The following is a 22,087-nucleotide window of genomic DNA, read 5'->3' as shown; positions in this document are numbered from 1 at the left end:
TCTCAGATCTCTTGGGCCTTCAAGGTAAAAGAAGTTTCTAGGCCTGGTCTCTTGCTGTGGCTGTATCTCTCCTGCAGGTTCCCCCTGCCTTCTCAGGGCCCACTGGGGAAAGGGAGCACTTCTCATGTCCCTTATTATAAGTGGGTTCCAAATCCATCCCCTTGATGGTGTTGGGCTTGTCGCATGTTGTCAGAGAGCCGTTGGGTATTGTGCCAAGTCACTTCAGTCACCTCCAACTCTTTGTGACTCTGTGGACTATAGCCCTCCAGGCTCCTCTGTCCATGGGATTCTCCAGGCAAGAATACTGGAGTGGGTTGCCATTTCCTTCTCCAGGGGATCTTCCTAACCTAGGGATCGAACCCGTGTCTCCTGTGGTTCCTGCATTGCAGGCAGATTCTTTACTGCTGAGCCACTGGAGAAGCCCCCTTTGTCAGAGAGAATTCCATTTAATTCAAGGTAGGAATGAGCCTAGTTGAGCTGTCTTCTGTTGCTGGGTTGGACATCAGGAAATGTTGGGCCTGAGTCGCTGTCTTCTGTTGGGTGGGAGGACATGATGCCTGGCAGGTGTGTTGTTCCTTCAGTCCTGGGGATCCTAAGTGAGTCCACCTTCCTTATAGCAGTTTCATATTTTTCGTATGGATTTCCCTTGTTTTATTTCAAAGCTTGATAGTTGTGTGTAGCAGGAAGGAACAGGGAGTAAAACAGGTTTATGCTATCTTGCCTGAACTGGATCTCTCTCTCTCTCTCTTTTTTTTTTTTTACCATCAACATCTTGGTCTGACTTCAAACTCAAGCCTCTGCTAGCTCTTCTACCATCAGTGCTACTTTGGTCTGCCCTTGAATTGAGCTTTTGTCAGCAATTCATCATCAGTGCTCATCTTAGTATATCTTCAATCCTAGTCTCTATGAACTCTTCTACCATCCCTGCTCCTCTGGTCTACAACTCAAAACCATGGCTCTTTCAACTTGACCACCATCAATGGCACATAGCTCAGAATTGTGCCTTTCAATATGGCAGACACTAGCCAGATGTAGCTTATTGAGCACTTGAAATGAGGCTGAAAATTGAATTTAAAATTTTATTAATTTTAATTAATTAAAATTTTGAAATAGACACACAAACAGAAGATTGGTGCTTCAATAAAATGCATTACAACTTTGGATTAAGAGATCTGAAATGATGTCCTGTCTCTACTGGCCACCAATTGAGCTTTGAGATTATAGTCATTCCTTTCTGTGGCAAACCTTTCAAATATCTAGCTGCCATTTGAAAGAAAAGCTATTCTAAATGTAACATTGTACATTTTGGTAATATTAGACATTTCTTCTGTTAAAAAATAAATACTCAATTCAGTTATTAGAAAACTTTTAAAGTATGTTTGGAACAACCTGTGAATATTAACCTAAATTATCATCTATAAATTTTATTTTATTTTTATTTATTTTAGGCCACGCAGTGCAGCATGTGGGATCTTAGTTCCCCAACCAGGGACTGAACCTGAGCCTCCTGCAGTGGAAGCAGAGGGTCATAATAACTGGACTGCGGGGTAAGTCCTCCACAGTAAATTTTATGAAGTCTATTATATTTAGACTTCATAAGTATTTCTGACGAAAATTTAGCATTCAAATCGAGATGTGTTGTAAATGTAAAGTACACATCTGATTTCACAGGCTTACTACAACAAAAAGAATGCCAAATATCTCATTAATAATGTCAAAGATTGATTATAAGTTGAATGATAATATTTTGGATATGTAATTTAGATAAACTATATTATTAAAGTTATTTCATTTGTTTCTTTTCCTTTGTCACCTGTCTGCAACCCCTCATGCCACGTTTCCTCCTCTTCCTGTGGTGGAAATTGAGGCTGCTGCTCTTTGTCAAAGTGATTTAGCTTCTCCAGGGGCTTCCCTGGTAGCTCAGATGGTAAAGAATCTGTCTGCAACATGGGAGACCTGGGTTGGATCCCTGGGAAAATCTCCTGGAGGAGGGCATGGCAACCCACTTCGGTATTCTTGCCTGGAGAATCCCCTTGGTCAGAGGAGCCTGTCAAGCTACAATCCATGGGGTTGCAAAGAGTTGGACATGACTGAGTGACTACCACAGCACAGCACAGGCAAGACTGAGAGGCTCCATTCTTTCTGATACAATTTGGAGCAAAGCTATTTCTGCATAGTAACAGGGTTGTTAGCGTTGGCTTGGGCAGGGAGACTGAAGACTGCCTCCCACACATAGCCACTGGCTAGCTGCACCACCTGCCCAAAGCACCTCAGGCCTTGTTTCCACTCCCACCCACTTCCACTTCCCACACACAGCTGTGTTACCTATCTGCACACCCTCAGGCTATGCATTGCCCTCTCCCAGCGTTGGACGATGAGGACCTCCCTGATTTACAGACCAGGAAGCCTCATATGCTTGCGGAGGCCAGAGAGCCCCATTCTTACTCATCCATTGGCTAACTGTCTTTTTGTCTACAGCCTCTCAGGTGCCACTTTGGCTGCCTCCTTTCATATGGCAATAGGGGTTACTACTTGGCAATAGTTTGCCGTAGGCTATCGAAGCTAAAGCCCAGTATCTGCAGTCATTGGCTAACTATTTGTCTGTAGCAACTCAGGCTAGAGCCTGCCTCTCTCACTCTGCACATAGCAACAGGGGCTTCTCCCTGGTAACAGGCTGCTGTTTCATCCTATTGGTCACTAGAAACCAGATCCCAGCTATTATACACAGCCATTGGCCAGCTGTGCTATCTATTTGCAACCCCTTGGTCTAGACAAGAGAGCTCAAATTACTGGCTTGCATTAACTCTTCCACCACCACTGTTCATAAGGTGGTGGTGGTGGTTTAGTTGCTAAATTGTGTCTGACTCTTGCGATCCCATGGACTGTAGCCTGCTAAGCTCCTCTGTCCATGGGATTTCCCAGGCAAGAATACTAGAGTGGGTTACCATTTCCTTCTTCAGGGGATCTTGCCAACCCAGGAATTGAACCCAGGTCTACTGCATTGCAGGCAGATTCTTTATCAACTGAGCTATGAGGGAAGTCACTCATATGGTAGGACCTTGAATTTGGTCATTTGTTTACTAACCAACCATCAATGACTCTCTTGTCAAAAGCTAAAATCCAGGCCACTGTTAACATTTCTACTACCGTTCAGCCAATTTTCAACCCTTTCAGTATTGCTCTAGTCTGACTGATAATCTAGAACTCTGATAATTCTTCTACCATCAATTCCTTCCTAGTATCATTTAACATTCAGCCTTCCATGAACTATTCTTCCATCAAAGTCTCTCTGATCTGGAGCTGGAACCCAGGCCTGGCAATTTTTCCACCATCAATGCATACTAAGAGTGATCTCAAACTCAACTTCTGTGAACCCTTCCAACATTAATGACCTTGATAAAGTCCATCTGATAAAGACCGCAAGTGTCACATCCATAGTTGGACAGAATTTTTTTTTTTGACAGTGACCCCATGGCTTATGGGATTTCAGTTCCCCAACCGTGAGTTGAACCTGGGCCATGGCAGTGAAAGCTCAGAACTCCCTAGAAATAAGTTTTAACTTGCTGTAACAAGGAGGCCACACATCACAGGAACTGTGCAGGATCTCAGTTAGGGTGGCCAACTTGTTTCAGTTTTCCCAGGACTTTCCTAATTTTAGCACTGAAGTTCCCTTGTTTAAATAAACCTGTCTGTCCTACACACACAGGGATGGTTGATTATCCTAGTCCCACCAAACAAAGGAAGAAATAGGATTACTACAAGATGTTGGGGAAAAGTGGAGTTTAGTTAAAATTTAAATGAAGCATGGGACTTCCCTGGTGGTCCAGTGGTAAAGAATCCCCTTTCCAATGCAGGAGATGTGGGTTTGATCCCTGGTCAGGCAACTAAGATCCCAAATGCTGCAGAGCAGCTGAGCTTGTGTGCCAGTACTGAGCCCACACACTGCAAGCACTGAAGCCCAGGTGCCCTAGAGATGGTGCTCTGCAACAAGAGAAGCCACCACAGTGAGAAGCCGAAGCACGGCAACTGGAGAGTAGCCCCTACTTTCTGCAACTGGAGAAAGCCCATGTGCAGCAAGGAAGACCCAGCACAGCCAAAATAAATAAATAAAAGAAAAAAAAAAATATTACACTTCAGATGCCCCTTATTTGAATCTCTGAACCTGGGTTGGAAATCAATTCTGCTTTTCTGTGCCAAAGTAGCTTGGATCCTCCAGGTAAGAGTGGGATGTTTTATTCTTACTGACATAATTTCAATTAATAAAGCTCTGATGTTAGAGAACAAGTTTTTTTTTTTAGTAGGGCTGGGACTAGGCTCAGGCAAAAGAGACACTCACTTCAAAGTGTTGCAAGAAGGGGGACCCCATCCAGGGCCCGAAACTGGGCTCTTGTCTAACACTCGGAAATGAATTGTCCGAGGAGACACATGTGCTGACAAAGCAAGAGATTTTATTGGGAAAGGGCACCCGGGTGGAGAACAGTAGGGTAAGGGAACCCAGGAGAACAGCTTTGCCACATGGCTTGCAGTCTCGGTTTTATGGTGATGGGATTAGTTTCCAGGTTGTCCTTAGCCAATCATTCTGACTCAGAGTCCTTCCTGGTGGTGCACACCCTTGTGCACCAGCGAGAAGGATTCTGGGAGGTGGTTGGACAGGTGGTGTCTCCTTTTGACCTTTCCCAAACTCTTCTGGTTGGTGGAGGCTTATTAGTTCCCTGTTCCTTACCAGGACCTCCCGCCGTAAAACAACTCATGCGAATAGTTACTATGGTGCCTGGCCAGGGTGGGCGGTTTCAATCAGTGTACTTCCCGTAGCAAAAGTACAAAAGTTAAAGGGGAACCCAAAACTCAGTAGTCAAAACAACATTTTAGTGCAATATTTTCAAAAGTCAAAATACAAGAACATTGATTAAATCATTACTTGTTAGGGAAATTTAAATGGAGGTAGTCTTGTTCAGGTGTCAGAATCAGGGAAGCAGGCCTCTGACCGAATCCTGACCCTGCCTGGACTTCATGCCTGCCTGCAAGCACACTAATTGTTACCAGCAAGTCAAGTGACACTTTAGATAAGAAAGGGAGTAGGTCTTGGAATTTCTTAAGCTGCTGGGGACCTTGCTAGTCTCCTGAGGTCTAACTAATCTTATGACTCACAAGGTGAAACAAACAGCATTATAAAAAATTAAAAAAAAAAAACAGCTGCATTTTTGCCAGCAAATGGATGATGATATCAGTCTGTGGCCTGGGATTATATGGGGGAGCCTCCAAAGCTTCAGTGCGAAGTCTTATTCATGGAGTGGACTCTCTGCCCAGGACCCTTTCTCAACTGGGACTCCAGATTGCTGTCATTTGGGACTTTCTAAGTGCTAGTCAAGTCTGGATGTAAGTGTCAGCCCAATTTGGCCATGTAGATACTATTGCTTTTCTCTATTGTTTCTATTTCTTTTGATGCTTCTAATGACTATATATTGAAATTAAGTTAAATATTCTTATATCAAAAATTGAGATTGTTTATGTGTATATAACAAGTGGTTTCTTTTGTTAATGAATCCTTCATACCTAAAAGGAAAATAAAACTTTCAGTAAAGCATTAATAGAGAACATGAATCCAGATCACATAGGTGTTGGTAGAGTTAAGAAAGGCTCAGCTTTGACATCAGTTCAGAGAGGCACTGATGGAAGTAAATAGGGTCTAGGATTTGAGATGTTGACCAGAAATCACAACAATAATAAGTTTTGGAAATTTATGTAGAGGTGTGTGTGTTACAGCAATGTTCTCACATTTGCCATTCTGTCTTCATCCAGTTCATAACTACTCCAGATTGTTCAGCTGAGGCCCAGAGAGAAGAAATGAATGTCCTTAGGGTACTCAGCAATCCATACCCACACTTAGCCAGGGTCTACCTGCTGGGTTTGAAACACCTTCAGCAGAGAAAAGAGCTCTTTACCTCTTGTCAGAGTAGGTTCCCTGCAGGAGGGTATACTAGGACTGGGTTTTAAAGAATGTGCATAGGAATTCAGAGGTGAAGAACACCCAGAATTCTCTTCTGTCCCAAGAGACAGCAGCAGCTCCTGAATTTCCGTATAAGAGAGGCTAACCTGGTTGATAGCAGATGTTGGGGGTGCATCTTAGAGATTCATTTTCACTGAAAGTGTGCTTATAACTTTTCTAAATGTCTTTCTATTGATAATTTTCTGAAAAACATTAATTATCTATAGCAAAGACTAGTAATATTATTCCTAGCTACAATCATTTTTGTGGGGTAATGAAAATTGAGGGGCTCAAACACTTCTTGATATCAATTCCACAGTACGTTAAAAGGAGACTGTACCACTTTGACTCCTCTCTCTTCTACAGTGGTATCGCCCAGGAGGGGACCTGACTTTCCCCCCTCTTACCAGTGGTATCCTCAAGGAGGGGATTGTACCACCCTGACTCCTTCTCTCATCCAGTGATATCTCCCAAGGGGAAACTGATCCTGCCTTTCTTCCCCGTTCTTAGTGGTACCTCCCTTGAAGATCTGGGCACATCTCCCCTTCCCCTGGGATGCGGTTTGGAACTTCTGCTTCTGTAAACTTTGCACAGACCCATAGAACCCAGTTCCAAAGGCCAGTTTCTCCTGAAACCTGGCCTTCAGAAAGTTTCTACGCATGAGCGACGCCCCCCGCCGTCGCCTTCTGTGGAACAGCCCGCTGTACGGAAAGGACGCTAAGATGACGGCCCTTATAGTGGAACACCTCGGCGCAGCCATGTTCCTCGCCCGTCGCCGCTGCTCATGGTTCAAGTCTCTGCAGATCTCTAACTGCACATTGTTCAGAGTGGGTGGACCACAGTCTCAGAGCTCTTGTGTGATTGTGTGCGAAATCAACAGCCCCAGAAGGGGCAGTGTCAGAGGTGAGGGCAGGAAACGGAAGTGACCTTCACACTGTTTTAAGTCTTGTTGGCGCGCGGCGCTAAAGTGAGTACACGAGGGTTTGTGGCGTGACAGTGATTTTGAGGTGATGGCTTTGTTGGCTCTGGGGAGTTGCAGACTGTCAGTTTGTGCGGTCAGTTGGTGGGGAATTAAAGAGTCTGATGAATGAGAATCTAGCGGGTCAGGGATGGAGGCTTCTTAAGTAGTCAGTTTTTAGATTCCTTGCTGCATCTTGCTGTCAAGTCCTAATAGTGTATGTGTATTTAGATGGTTTCCTTAGTCTCCCCAGAGATTTGCTAGTTTTATTAGCGTTTCCCAAGAACCACCTTTTGGTAGTGTTGATCCTCCCTGATGTACCTGTTTTCAGTTTCCGTAATTCCTTCTAGTTGTACTATTTTCTCTTTTATCTAACTTCTTAAATTGGTTGTTAATTTATTAATGTTCAACCTTTCTTTGTTACAAAACATTTAAGAGCATGAATTTCCCTTTTAAGAATCTCTTTAGCTGCATTCTGCAAAGTGTTCTAGACACCATCTTATTATTATTGGGCTTTGTGTTTAATTTTTCTTTTTCATTTTTATTCTTTGCTGTAATGCTTTTGGGAGGGTTAACGTGATTAAATTTTTTCTTCCATTTTAATTAAATCTTTTTGTTTGTGTGACTATATCAATTTTTTAATTAAAAATTTTTAGATATAGCTCTTGTTTATTTTACATACTTTTATATTTTTCTTGTTATTATTACTAATGGTTTTTTCTGTTTTCTTGTGATTGTTATTAAACAGAAAAAAACTATCTGCTCTTATAACTTCATCTTGTATCCAGTCCTGTATCAAATTACCCTATGAATTCTGGTAGAGTCTGGTAGGTTTTCTATGTATAAATCATATCACTGACAAAGAAAGCTATATTTTCATTTCTTTGCAATATTTATTCTGATTATTTCATCTTTTGTGTGTGCTAGAGTCAGGAAAATTTTGAATTGTATTGGCCATCCCTATCTTTTTACTAATTTTAATGGCAGTTGCTTCATCATTTTACTTTTCAGCATAGTATTTCAGAGCTATTTTTTTTGTAAATGATTTTTGTGATATTTAAGTGATTTACTTCTTCCCTAATTTTGAGTTTTAATTAGTAATGACTGTTGACTTGTGTCAAATGCCTTTTTCTTAGTGTAAGTTAAAAGCAGTGTGTTTCTCTCCCTCTAATGGGTTGATTTAATAAATATTATTAATGTTGAACCATCTTCTAGAAAGAATAGGCTGAGAACTTCCTTGTAGAATATTTTTTAAATTTATTTTTATTTATTTGGCTGCTTCAAGTCTTAGTTGTGGCACCCAGGATCTTTGTTGTGTCACATGGGCATGGGTGCCAGCTCAGTACTTGCAGCGTGTGGGCTTAGTTGTTCCAGGGTATGTTGGATCTTAGTTCCCTGACCAGGGATCAAACCTGTGTCTTCTGCATTGGCAGGCAGATTCTTAAACACTGGACCACCAGGGAAGTCCCCTTGTAAAAGAATTTAAGAGAGATTTTTCACCCAGAATGGCAAAGTAATTAAAGTGGGCAAAAGAGATCTCTTTCATTTAGATTACCAAGTTTCCAGGTTTTCTGCTTCCACAGTCACCCACCAGGACCCCATGTACAAGTCCTTCCCCTGCCTATCCCATGGGACTTCAGCACCGTTCACTTGCCTCAGGTCTACCTTCTCCCCAAACCCAGATCTGCCTTGAACCTGGAATTGAGGGACAGGCTTGTCGGGTAAAATGTGAAGCACCCCTTTGAGCTCATTAGTTTGACTCCAAGTATCATGATTATTTACATAATCTGTCCTGAATAATGCTCAGAGAGAATTGCTGAACTTTGTGGGGTGAATGTGGAATGACACTGATGACATGGATACTGTCCTTTTAGGATTTGTTGGTATCTCTGTGGAGCTGTTGAGCTTTCCCCTTAATGGAGGCTGCAGGATCTTCCATTTATTTTGACTGCAGCCCATATATACACACCTCTCCAGCTTTGGAAGGTGGACTGGTATCCGGAGTCAACATGCCAGCTAATGGGAAATCACCCCAGAGGTTTCCTGCCCTGGTTCCAGGAAAACCTGGTGGATCATTTGAGGTAAGTAAGAGGCACCTACTTTTCCCATTTTTCCCTTTTTTAATTTTTTTAGACAAATTTTTTTTTACTTTAGACAGATTTTAATTTTGAGATAATTGTAGAAAAGGCAGAGGAACCAGAGATCAAATTGCCAACATCTGCTGGATCACTGAAAAAGCAAGAGAGTTCCAGAAAAACATCTGCTTCTGCTTTATTGACTACGCCAAAGCCTTTGACTGTGTGGATCACAGCAAACTGTGGAAAATTCTTAAAGAGATGGGACTACCAGATCACCTGACTCGCCTCCTGAAAAATCTGTATGCAGGTCAAGAAGCAACAGTTAGAACTGGACATGGAACAATGGACTGGTTCCAAATCAGGAAAGGAGTACGTCAAGGCTATATATTGTCACCTTGCTTATTTAACATGTATGCAGAGTATATCATGAGAAATGCTGGACTGGATGAAGCACAAACTGGAATCAAGATTGCCTGGAGAAATATCAATAACCTTAGATATGCAGATGACACCACACTTATGGCAGAAAGCGAAGAAGAACTAAAGAGCCTCTTGATGAAAGTGAGGAGAGTGAAAAAGTTGGCTTAAAATTCAACATTCAGAAAACTAAGTTCATGGCATCTGGTCCCATCACTTTGTGGCAAATAGATGGGGAAACAATGGAAACAGTGACAGACTTCACTTTTTTGGGTCCAAAATCACTGCAGATGGTGACTGCAGCCATGAAATTAAAAGATGCTTGCTCCTTGGAAGAGAAATTGTGACCAACCTAGACAGCATATTAAAAAGCAGAGACATTGCTTTATGAACAAAGGTCCGTGTAATCAAAGCTATGTTTTCCAGTAGTCATGTATGGATGTGAGCGTTGGACCATAAAGTAAGCTGAGCACCAAAGAACTGATGCTTTTGAACTGTGGTGTTGGAGAAGACTCTTGAGCATCCCTTGGACTGCAAGGAGATTAAGCCAGTCAATTCTAAAGGAAATCAGTCCTGAATAGTCATTGGATTGACTGATGCTGAAGCTGAAACTCCAGTACTTTGGCCACCTGATGCGGAGAGCTGACTCATGTGAAAAGACCCTGATACTGGGAAAGATTGAAGGTGGGAAGGAGAAGGGAACAACAGAGGATGAGATGGTTGGATGGCATCACTGACTCAATGGACATGAGTTTGAGTAAGCTCCAGGAGTTGGTGATGGTCAGAGAAGCCTGGTGTGCTGCAGTCCATGGGGTCGCAAAGAGCCGGACAGGACTGAGTGACTGAACTGAACTGAACTGAACTGTAGATTCAATTTACCCAGTTCCCCCCATCATAACATCTTGTAAAATCTTGGTACAATATCACAACTAGGATATTGACATAGAACATTTCCATCATGTTGCCCTTTAATAGCCATGCGCACTTCCCTTCTCCTGCTTTCCCTCCTTAACCCCTGGCAACCCATAATCTGTGCTCCAGTTCTATAGTTTTGTTATTTCAAGTGTTATATAAATAGAATCATACAGTATGTAACCTTTTAGGACTGGCTGTTTTTTATTCAGCATAGTTCTCTGGAGATCCATCCAGATTGTTGCATATATGAATAGCTTGTTCCTTTTTATTGCTAAATAACATTCAATGGTATGGATTTATCGCAGTTTGCTTAACCAGTCAATAGTTGAAGGATATCTTGGTTGTTTCCAGTTTTTGGCTGTTACAAATAAGGATGCTATGATTGTGTAAGGTTTTTGTATCGAATGAATGAACGTGAGTGCCATTGCCTGATTATATGCTAAGAGCGTTAAAACAATTAAGTGACCTAATTTTTAGTACAGTTTTAGATTTACAGAATAATTGAGATGATAGCATTAGTGTGGTACATTTGTTAAATAAACCAATATTGATATGTTATTATTCAACAGTTTACAGTATGGGTCACTCTTTGTGTTGCATATTCTATGGGTTTTGACAAATACACAATGACATGTTTCCATCATTACAGTTCATACAGGACAGTTTCATCTGTGTTTAGCTGTTCATCTTTTCTCTCCCTCTGCCTGAAACTCTGGTAATTACTGACTTTTTTTTTACTGTCTCTATAGTTTTGCCATTTCTAAAATGTCATGTATTTGGAGGAGAAGGCAATGGCAACCCACTCCAGTACTCTTGCCTGGAGAATCCCATGGGCAGAGGAGCCTGGTAGGCTGCAGTCCACGGGGTCGCTAAGAGTTGGACACGACTGAGCGACTTCACTTTCACTTTTCACTTTCATGCATTGGAGAAGGAAATGGCAACCCACTCCAGTGTTCTTGCCTGGAAAATCCCAGGGACGGGGGAGCCTGGTGGGCTGCTGTCTATGGGGTTGCACAGAGTCGGATGCGACTGAAGTGACTTAGCAGCAGCATGTATTTGGAATCGTATTGTCTGTGGCCTTTTCAGATTGACTTCTTTCACTTAGCAATTTGCATTTAAGGTTCCTCTTTTTTTTAATCACTGAATAATATTCCATTGGAGGGATGTACCACAATTTGCTTACCCATTCACCTATTGAAGGACATCTTGGTTGTTCCCAGTTTTGGATGATTATGAATAAAGCTGCTACAAACATGTATGTACAGAAGTTTTCAGTTCATTTGGAGAAATAACTCGGAGTGCAATTGTAGGTCATATGATAACACTTTGTAAGAAGCTGCTAAACTGTCTTCAGAGTTTTTCACTGTTTTCATTTTCACCAGTAACAAATGAACATTCTTGTTTCACATCTTTGCCAGCTTTTGGTATTATCAGTTTTTTGGATTTTAACCATTCTAATAAATGTGTAGTGGTAACTCATTGTTTTAATTTGAAATTCCCTAATGAAAAATGATGTTGAACATGGTTTTACATGCTTATTTCCCATCTGTATATCTTCTTTGGTCAAGTGTCTATTCACATCTTTTGCATATTTTTAATGGGATTGTATGTTTTCTTATTGTTGATTTTAAGAGTGTTTTGTATTGATATATTTTAAATACAAGTCCTTTATCAGATATGTGTTTTGCAAATATTTGCTCCTGTTCTGGGCATGTCTCTTTATTCTCTTAACAGTGCCTTTCAAAGAGCAGAATTTTTTTAATTTTAGTTAAGTCCAATTTGTCAGTTTTTCTTTCATGTAATGTACATTTGGTGTTATATTTTAAAACATTGCCAAACCCAAAGTCACTTAGACTTTCTCCTGTTATTTGCAGTTGCTTACATTCTTTTTGGCTGCACCATACAGTTTACAAGATCTCATTTCCCTGACCAGGGATTGAACCTGGGCCACAGCAATAAAAGCCTGGAATCCTAACTACTAGGCCACCAGGGAACTCCTTATTTTGCAGAAGTTTTATTTTTTCGCATTTTGCATATAGGTCTAAGATCCATTTAGAGTTAATTTTTGTGAAAGTTGTAAGGACTTGGTCTGGATTTGTGTGTGTGTGTGTGTGTGTGTGTGGATATTGAAATATTTCAATGACATTTATTGAAATGGCTATCCTTTCTCCACTGAATTGCCTTTGTTTCTTTGTCAGAGATCAGTAGTCTGTTTTTGTGTGGGTCTATTTCCTTGCTCTCTATTTGTTCCATTGACAAATTTGTCCATTTTTTTTTTTTTTACCAATATCACACTTTTACTTATTTATTTTTAAACTGAGGTATAAGTGACTTACAATATTATATTAGTTTCAGGTATACAACATAATGATTTGATATTTGTATGTACTGTTAAATGATCACCATAAGTCTAGTTGACATCCATCACCATACAGCTTTCAAATATGCAATACAACAATATTATTGTCTGTAGTCACCATGCTGTACATTACATCCCCATGACTTATTTATTTTTAGCTGAAAATTTGTGCCTTTTGACTCCCTTCATGCATATTACCCCCTCCTCTAATCTCTGGCAACCACCAACCTGTTCTCTAAATCTATGAGCTTGGTTGTTTGGGGTTTTTTGTTTTAGATTCCACATATAAGTGAGATCATACACTATTTATCATTCTCTGTCCTACTTATTTCAGTTAGCATAATGCCCTCAGGTCCTGTCCAAGTTGTTGCAAACAGCAGGATGCCCTTGCTCATGGCTGAATAATATTTCATTGTGTATGTGTATATATCTATATCTATCTCATGTTTTCTTTATCCATTCATCTTTTGGGTGGACACTTAGGTTGCTTCCATATCTTGCCTATTGTAAATAATGCTGCAGTGAACATGGGAGTACAGATATCTTTTCAAGTGAGTATTTTCATTTTTTTCAGATAAATACCCAGTAATGGAATTTCTGGATCATATGATTGTTCCATTTTTAATTTTTTGAAGTATCTCCATACTGTTTCACATAGTGACTGCACCAATTTGCATTCTCACCAATGGTGCACAAGGGTTCTCTTTTCTCTGTGTCCTCACTAACACTTGTCATTTGTTGTCCTTTTGATAATTTTTAGCATCCTAAGAGGTGTGAGGTGATAGCTCACTGTGGTTTTGATTTGCATTTCGTTGATGATCAGTGATGTTGAGCATTTTTTCATGTACCTATTGGCTGTCTGTATGACTTCTTTGGAAAAATGTCTATTCAGATTCTTTGTCCCTTTTTAAATTGGATTGTTTGTTTTTTTGCTATTGAGTTCTATGAGTTCTGTATATATTTTGGATATTAACCCCTTATCAGATATGTGATTTGCAAATGTTTTTTTCCCATTCAGTAGGTTGCCTTTTCATTTTGTTGATAGTTTCCTTTGCTGTGCAGAAGAATTTTAGTTTGATGTAGTCCCACTTGTTTATTTTTGCTTTTATTACCTTTGCTTTTGGAGTCAGATCCAAAAAATCATTTCTAAGACTGATGTCAGGGAACTTACTGCCCATATATTCTAGGAGTTTTTATGGTTTCAGGTCTTACATTCAACTCTTTAATCCATTTCAAGTTAATTTTTTGTATGGTGTAATCTAGTGCTCTAAAGTTTCATTTTTTTGCATGTGGTTGTCCAGTTTTCCTAATACTATTTTTTGGAGATATTGTTCTTTTCCCATTACATATTCTTGGCTTCTTTGTCATAAATTACTTCACCATGTATGTATGGGTTTATTTCTGGGCTCTCTATTCCATTCTGTTGTTGTGTCTGTTTTTATACTAGTACCATATGTTTTTTATTCACTAAATTTATTTAATTTTAATTTTTTAATTGAAGTGCAGTTGATTTACAATATTGTGTTAGTTTCAGGTGTACAGCACAGTGATTCAGTTATATATGTGTGCATGTGTATATGTGTGTGTATAAATATATATCATTTTTTTCAGATTCTTTTCCCTTATAGGTTATTTCAAAATACTGAGTATAGTTCCCTGTGCTATACAGTAGGTCCTTATTGGTTATCTGTTTTAATCCTAAACTCCTAATTTGTCCCTTCCCCTCTTTCCTCTTTGGTATTCATAAGTTTGTTTTCTATGTCTGTGAGTCTGTTTCTGTTTTGTAAATAAGGTCATTTGTATCTTTTTTTTTTTTTTTTTGCCATGCCACAAGGCTTGGAAGATCTCAGGTCCTCAACCAGGGATTGAACCCAGGCCATGGCAGTGAAAGTGCTGAGTCCTAACCACTAGACAACCAGGGAATTCCCTGTATTTTTTTTTTTAGATTCCACATATAAGTGATATCATAGGATATTTGTCTTTGGCTTACTTCACTTAGTATGATAACCTCTAGGTCCATCCATATTGTTTCAAATGACATTATCTCATTCTTTTTCATGGCTGTGTAATATTCTGTTGTATATATACCACATCTTATTTATCCATTCATCTGTCAGTGGATATTTAGTTTGCTTTCATGTCTTGGCTATTATAAGTAGTGCTTCAGTGAACATTGGGGTGCATGTATCTTTTTGAATTATAGTTTTCTCCCATACTGTTTTGATTATTGTAGCTTTGTAATAAATAGTTGACCCTTGAACAACACAGGTTTGAACTGTGTGGGTCCACTTGTAAGTGGATTATTTTCAACAGTAAATACTATAGTACTACACAATCTACAATTAGTTGAATCTCTGGAAACAGAGAAACTGGGGTTAAGGGGGAACCAAGTTTACAGTGGGCTAAATGTAAATTCTACAGGGATTTTCAATTGCACAGTGCACTGATACTCCAATCCCTCATTGTTCAAGAGCTTGAAATTGGACAGTGTGATGCCTCCAGTGTTGTTCTTCTTTTTCAAGATTGCCAGTGTGTTTCAGTACTTATGTCTTGCTTTTTTGGTTTGTTAGATTTATAATTAAGCATTTCATACTTCTGAGTAATTATCAATGGTTTCATATTTTTTTGCCTTGGAGTCCACATTTTCATTGCTAACATATAAAAATACACTTGGTTTTTGTGTGGTTTTCTATGCTTCCTATGATGTTGTCATCTGAAAATAGGAAAAGTTTAATTTCTTCCTTTTTATTATGTATGCCTTTTAATTTCTTGCCTTGTTGCACTGATTAGAACTTCTAGCACTATATTAAATAAGAGTCGTGAGAATGGACATTCTTATCTTGTTCTTGGTCTTCAGTCTCTTACCATGAAGTATTGGGTTGGTCAAAAAGTTTATTATGGAAAAACCCAAACGAACTTTTTGGCCAACCCAATATAATGTTACCTGTAGTTTTGTTTTAGATGCTCTTTATCGAATTGAGGTGGTTTCTCTGTATTTCTTTATTTATTCCAGTTTTTGGAGGAATGAATGTTGTATTTCTTCAAGTGTTTTTTCTATATTGATTGATATAATCATGTGATTTTTAAAATCCTGTTAAGGGGTGGGGTGGGGAGGGAGATGGGAGGGAGGTTCAAGAGGGAGAGGACATATGTATACCTATGGCTGATTCATGTTGATATTTGGTAGAAACCAACACAGTTCTGTAAAGCAATTATCTTTCAATTAAAAAATAAGAACCTCAAACTTAATAATAATATATATTTATCTTTAATTTAAAAAATCCTGTTAAGATGGTGGATTGCATGGATTGGTTTTTGAATATTGAACCTGTCTTGCATCCCTGGAATAAACCCTAGTTGGTCACAATGTATAATTCCTTTAATATATTAATGAATTATGTTTGCTAATATTTTGTCAAGAATTTTTGCCTCTATATTCACAAGTGCTATTGTTATGTAGTTTTTTTTTGTATTATATTTATCTGATTTTGTAATCAGGGAATGTGTTAGTTTCATGTGGCTGCTGCAACAAATTACCACAAACTTAGTGGCTTAAAACAGTAGAAATTTATCCTCTCATAGTTTTTGAAGGCCAGAAATCCAAAATAAGCATCACTGGGCCCAAATCAAGGTGTTGCCAGGGCTTACTCCCTGCAGAGGCTCTGGGGGATCTGTTCCCTACCTCTTCCAGCTTTTGGGGGCTGCAACTATCCCTTGGCTTGTGGCTTCATCCCTTCATTTTCATGGCCAGCATCCTCAAATCTCTCTCTACTGTCTTCACATCACTGCTTTCTGTGTGCATCAGATCTTCTTTGGCCTCCCTCTCCTAAAGGATATTTGTTGCATTTAGAAGCCGTATGGATAATCCAAGATACTCTCCTTATCTGAAGATTCTTAATCACATCTGCAAAGACCTTTATATTTTTGCCATATAAGGTGATATTGATGGCTTCCAAGGATTAGGATGTGGATATCTTTTGGGGGCCTCTTTTTACCTATCCAAGGAAAATACTAGCTTCATAGAATGAGTATGAAAGAGTTATTTCCTCTTTTGTTTCCTGCAAGAGATTATATAGTTTTGTTAATTTTTTGTTAGAAGTTTGGTAAAATTCTCCAGGGAAACCGTTTGGCCAGAGATACCTTTTTTGGGGGTTGAGTTTCATTTTTTATTTTTTAAAATTTTTATTGGAGTATAATTGCTTTAAAATGTTGTGTTAGTTTCTGCTGTACAGCAAAGTGAATCAGTTATAAAATACATATCATAGACCTACTATTTTTAGATTCTTTGGTGAATTTTTAATTATGGATAAATTTTCCTTAATAGTTATAGGGCTACTCAAATTATCTGTTTCATATTGGATGACTTGTGTTTATTTGTGTTTTTTTTTTTTTTATGAATTGCTTCATTTCATCTAAGTTATAAGTGCAGAATTATTCATTGTTGTTGTTTAGTCACTAAGTCGTGTCTGACTGTTGCAACCCCATGGACCATAGCCTGCCAGGCTCCGCTGTCCATGAGGTTTCCCAGGCAAAAATACTGGAGTGGGTTGCCATTGCCTTCTCCAGGGGACCTTGCCAGATCAGAGGTCAAACCATGTCTCCTGCATTGCAGGAGAAAGACTGAGCACAAATTATCCTCTGACTGGATAATTAACTCATCTGACCCAGAGTCAAATTACTCAGTGTTATACCAGTTACTTTGTATGGGCTTAAGCATTATTGACCAAAATACTTCTAAACAAAATATGATATCTGAGAGCACAGGGATACTTGGTACATAAAATGCTACATGGGAAAGCTGATGGAAGGTAGTTGTGTCAGACCTTTAGATTCTTTTTTTTTTTTAATTGAAGTATAGGACTTCCTTGGTGGTGCAGAGGATAAGAATTTGCCTGTAAGTGCAGAAGACATAGGTTTGATCCCTGGTCTGGGAAGATTCCACATGTTGTGGAGCAACTAAGTCCATGTTTCAAAACTACTGAGCTCGTTCCCTAGAGCCCACAAGGTGCAACTACAGAGCCTGTGTGCTGCGACTACTGAAGTCATCGTGCCTAGGGCCTGTGCTCTGCAGCAAGAGAAGCCACCGCAGTGAGAAGCCCGCACACCACAACTAAGAGTAGTCCCTGCTCACCGCAATGAGAGAAGGCCCACACAAAGCACAGTCAAAACTAAATAAAATTGTAAAATCTATTGTTATAAATAGATAAGTTAAAATTGAAGTTGATTTACAATATTGTGTTAGTTCCTGATGTGTAGCAAAGTGATTCAGTTTCACGTATATATATATACACTTTTTCATTACAAGATTGCATTATTATAAGATTGAATATAGTTTCCTTTGCTATACAGTAAGACCTTGTTTATCTATTTTACATATAAGACCTTTAGATTCTTTAGGCTTCTAACAGTTGGTTGCTATATGCAAGGGCTTCACAGCCTGTTCCTTATTTTATCTCTTGACTTTTCTGATTTAGCCAGTTTTAACCCACATACACTAAACAGTATTAAAGACACTTTAAAATAAAGATTAGTTGGAAAACATAAAGTAATCCTACATCCAGTAGAATTTCAGATGAATTAAATTGTAAGAGAAATGCAGTACTTATTGCACATATTGTACCAGTCTCGCACCGTCATGAGGAGTCCATGCACATGGAATTTGCATTCCAAGTATTTTCATCTTGACCGTCATTGAGTCCTTAATCTATCTCCCTTCCTTTTTGAAGTCTTCTGCCTGCTTTTCTGACACTCCTTTCTGGCTGGTTCTGTTTTTCTCTGAGTTGCTAGATGGTACACAGTTTGAGGGTTCTGATGATGTTATCAAAGAAGTCTGAGCAGGAAGAGCATTACTGAATAAGAAATTGCTAATCAGTGTCGAGATGACAAAGTATGGATAAAGTACTGTCTCCAGCAGTGTGCAAATGTCTCCAGTGAGAGAGTGCATCGTAAATGTAGTTGACCTTTTTGACTGTGCAGCAAACAGCCATGCTTTTTCTCCAGGAGCATCCAGAGGGAACTGACTTATAAAGAAAGAAAGGAAGAACCATCAAGAAGACAGAATTGAGTTACTGCAGCAGTGTTTCTTTTTCTAGCATAAGTTTTCCCTTTTGAATTCCACTTTTGCCTGTTGTCAGCAAACATTCTGTTCAGGATGCCCAAAGACATCAAGAGAGCTACTGCTTTTTTGTGATTTAGACATACCTTACTTTTTTTTCAGGCCCTTATACAAATATGGCCTTCTTTGGGGTCATTTGATAGAGAGGAACTAGCAATGTTTGCAGATGTGGAACATGCATCCTGCGTAATCCAAGTGACCTGCTCAGGTGCTGCATTTCTTAGTAGCAGGGGTTGGCAATAGCAGTTCATTTTTTGTTGCCTGTGGAATGTCTTGTGTGTCATGTTGTTTAGTCACTAAGTCGTGTCTGACTGTTGCAACCCCATGGACCATAGCCTGCCAGGCTCCTCTGTCCATGAGGTTTCCTGGGCAAAAATACCGGAGTGGGTTGCCATTGCCTTCTCCAGGGGACCTTGCCAGATCAGAGGACTACTACCCAGAATAGTCCTAAGAATTTCACCATTCAAGTGGGCCCTTAGATTTTTGTTGGATTTGTCAACTAACCTCTGCTGATTCTGTGTGTCCCTATTGCATTTAAGTCAATCTTAGCAGTTTCTGATCTTCAGGTTCTAATATCATCATGTTATCATTGGTGTAGTATATTATTAAATATACTTGGGACCTGCGTCAAGTCCAGATCCCTTCTAATTAAATTATTTTTTATATAAATTTGTTTAATTGGAGGCTAATTACTTTACAATATTGTATTGGTTTTTGCCATACATCAAAATGAATCTGCCACGGGTGTACACGTGTTCCCCATCCTGAACCCCCCTCCCACCTCCCTCCCCATCCCATCCCTCTGGGTCATCCCAGTTCACCAGCCCCAAGCATCCTGTATCATGCATCGAACCTGGACTGGTGATTCGTTTCACATATGATATTATACATGTTTCAATACCATTCTCCCAAATCTTCCCACCCTCTCCCTCTCCCACAGAGTCCAAAAGTCTGTTCTATACATCTGTGTCTCTTTTGTTGTCTCGCATAGAGGGTTATCATTACCATCTTTCTAAATTCCATATATATGCGCATTAGTATACTGTATTGGTGTTTTTCTTTCTGGCTTACTTCACTCTGTATAATAGGCTCCAGTTTCATCCACCTCATTAGAACTGATTCAAATGCATTATTTTTAATAGCTGAATAATACTCCATTGTGTATATGTACCACAGCTTTCTTATCCATTCAACTGCTGATGAACATCTAGGTTGCTTCCATGTCCTGGCTATTGTAAACAGTGCTGTGATGAACATTGGGGTACACGTGTCTCTTTCAATTCTGGTTTCCTTGGTGTGTATGCCCAGCAGTGAGATTGCTGGGTCATATGGCAGTTCTATTTCCAGTTTTTTAAGGAATCTCCACACTGTTCTCCATAGTGGCTGTACTAGTTTTCATTCCCACCAACAGTGTAAGAGGGTTCCCTTTTCTCCACACCCTGTCCAGCATTTATTGCTAGTAGACTTTTTGATAGCAGCCATTCTGACTGGCGTGAGATGGTACCTCATGGTGGTTTTGATTTGCATTTCTCTGATAATGAGTGATGTTGAGCATCTTTTCATGTGTTTGTTAGCCATTTGTATGTCTTCTTTGGAGAAATGTCTGTTTAGTTCTTTGGCCCATTTTTTGATTGGGTCATTTATTTTTCTAGAATTGAGCTGCAGGAGTTGTTTGTATATTTTTGAGATTAGTTGTTTGTCAGTTGCTTCATTTGCTATTATTTTCTCCCATTCTGAAGGCTGTCTTTTCATGTTGCTTATAGTTTCCTTTGTTATGCAGAAGCTTTTAATTTTAATTAGGTCCCATTTGTTAACTTTTGCTTTTATTTCCAATATTCTTGTAGGTGGGTCATAGAGGAGCCTGCTGTGATTTATGTCGGAGAGTGTTTTGCCTATGTTCTCCTCTAGGAGTTTTATAGTTTCTGGTCTTACATTTAGATCTTTTTTTTTTTTTTTTTTTTACATTTAGATCTTTAATCCATTTTGAGTTTGTTTTTGTGTATGGTGTTAGAAAGTGTTCTAGTTTCATTCTTTTACAAGTGGTTGACCAGTTTTCCCAGCACCACTTGTTAAAGAGATTGTCTTTTCTCCATTGTATATTCCCTTCTAACTAAATTATGACAGTTGAATTATGAAGCTGGTGAATTCAAATAACATTTTGGCAGTACAGTAAATGTAAATTAGGACCTTTTCACGTGAAAGCAAACTGCAATTGACTCTTTTCCTATGTTGAGATAAAGGAAAAAAAAAACATTTGCAGGATCAGTCACTGAGAACCGCTTTCCTTTAGCTTTGGTATTTTTCTACTCTGAAACCAAATTAGGAACTACTGATGATACTGGTGATACTAATTAATTATTGATGGTCTGAGGTTAGTCTCCGTGAGCCATCCACCTTTTTCATGTGCCACCCAGGAACACACACTAGCAACTACATTTGCTATTTTAGTTATTCCAATTACTAAGGGATGACTGAGTCTTAAACTAAAATAAATGCAAATATAGAGATAAACACAGGTGAAAAGGGAGGGTTCTGAGCACACATGGTAAAATAAATAAAACAGAGCTTGTACGTACTTACTTCACTTTTAGTTTTTGATGGTATATATATATTTTAAAAACCTATTTAAGAATTTACCTGAATTCAAACCATGTAGTCAAAACTATGGTGTTTTCAGTAGTCATGTATGGATGTGAGAGTTGGACTATAAAGAAAGCTGAGCGCCAAAGAATAGATGCTTTCAAACTGTGGTGCTGGAGAAGACTCTTGAGAGTCCTTTGGACTGCAAGGAGATCCAACCAGTCCATCCTAAAGAAAATCAACCCTGAATATTCATTGGAAGGACTGATGCTGAAGCTGAAGCTCCAATACTTTGTCCACCCAATGCAAAGAGTCGACTCATTCAAAAAGACTGTGATGCTGGGAAAGATTGAGGGCAGGAGGAAAGGGGGATGACAGAAGATGAGATGATTGAATGGCATCATCAACTCAATGGACCTGAGTTTGAGCAAACTCCAGAAGATAGTGAAGAACAGTCCATGGTGTTGCAAAGAGTTGGACATGACTGAGTGACTGAACAACAACAAGATAGAAGTATTCCCCTGTCAGATATAATATCCATCTGAAGAATTCGTTTAGATGAAGGAGATGTACTTCACTTGAAATCTATTCAAATATTCCTATTTTCCTGCAAACTTTCACTTTAATTCCATCAACTGTTGCATCCCTGTAGCCTTCTAACCTAGCTGTGGCCCTTGTT

At 39.3% G+C, this 22,087-nt stretch overlaps 1 protein-coding gene and 1 pseudogene across 3 annotated transcripts in view; one reads left to right on the top strand and one right to left on the bottom strand.

Annotated features, from left to right (window-relative positions):
• Positions 1-6,647, bottom strand: part of LOC138930730 (glutathione peroxidase 7-like) — a 72,631-nt pseudogene extending 65,984 nt beyond the window's left edge.
• The window catches only part of ZNF157 (zinc finger protein 157), a 33,508-nt gene continuing 18,015 nt past the window's right edge, over positions 6,595-22,087 (top strand). Inside the window, exons 1-2 of one of the 3 annotated variants that reach the window (XM_070291734.1) lie at positions 6,595-6,953; positions 8,819-9,025. In XM_070291734.1, coding sequence (XP_070147835.1) covers positions 8,861-9,025 — 165 coding nt within the window. In that variant the 5' untranslated portion in view covers positions 6,595-6,953; positions 8,819-8,860. The other 2 variants (XM_070291735.1, XM_070291736.1) reach the window with 2 other exon arrangements.

This window comes from Ovis canadensis, chromosome X, assembly GCF_042477335.2.
Source record: "Ovis canadensis isolate MfBH-ARS-UI-01 breed Bighorn chromosome X, ARS-UI_OviCan_v2, whole genome shotgun sequence".
Lineage (NCBI taxonomy): Eukaryota > Metazoa > Chordata > Mammalia > Artiodactyla > Bovidae > Ovis > Ovis canadensis.
The sequence above is the reverse complement of the archived record's forward strand: the minus strand, read 5'-3'. Positions and strand labels throughout refer to the sequence as shown.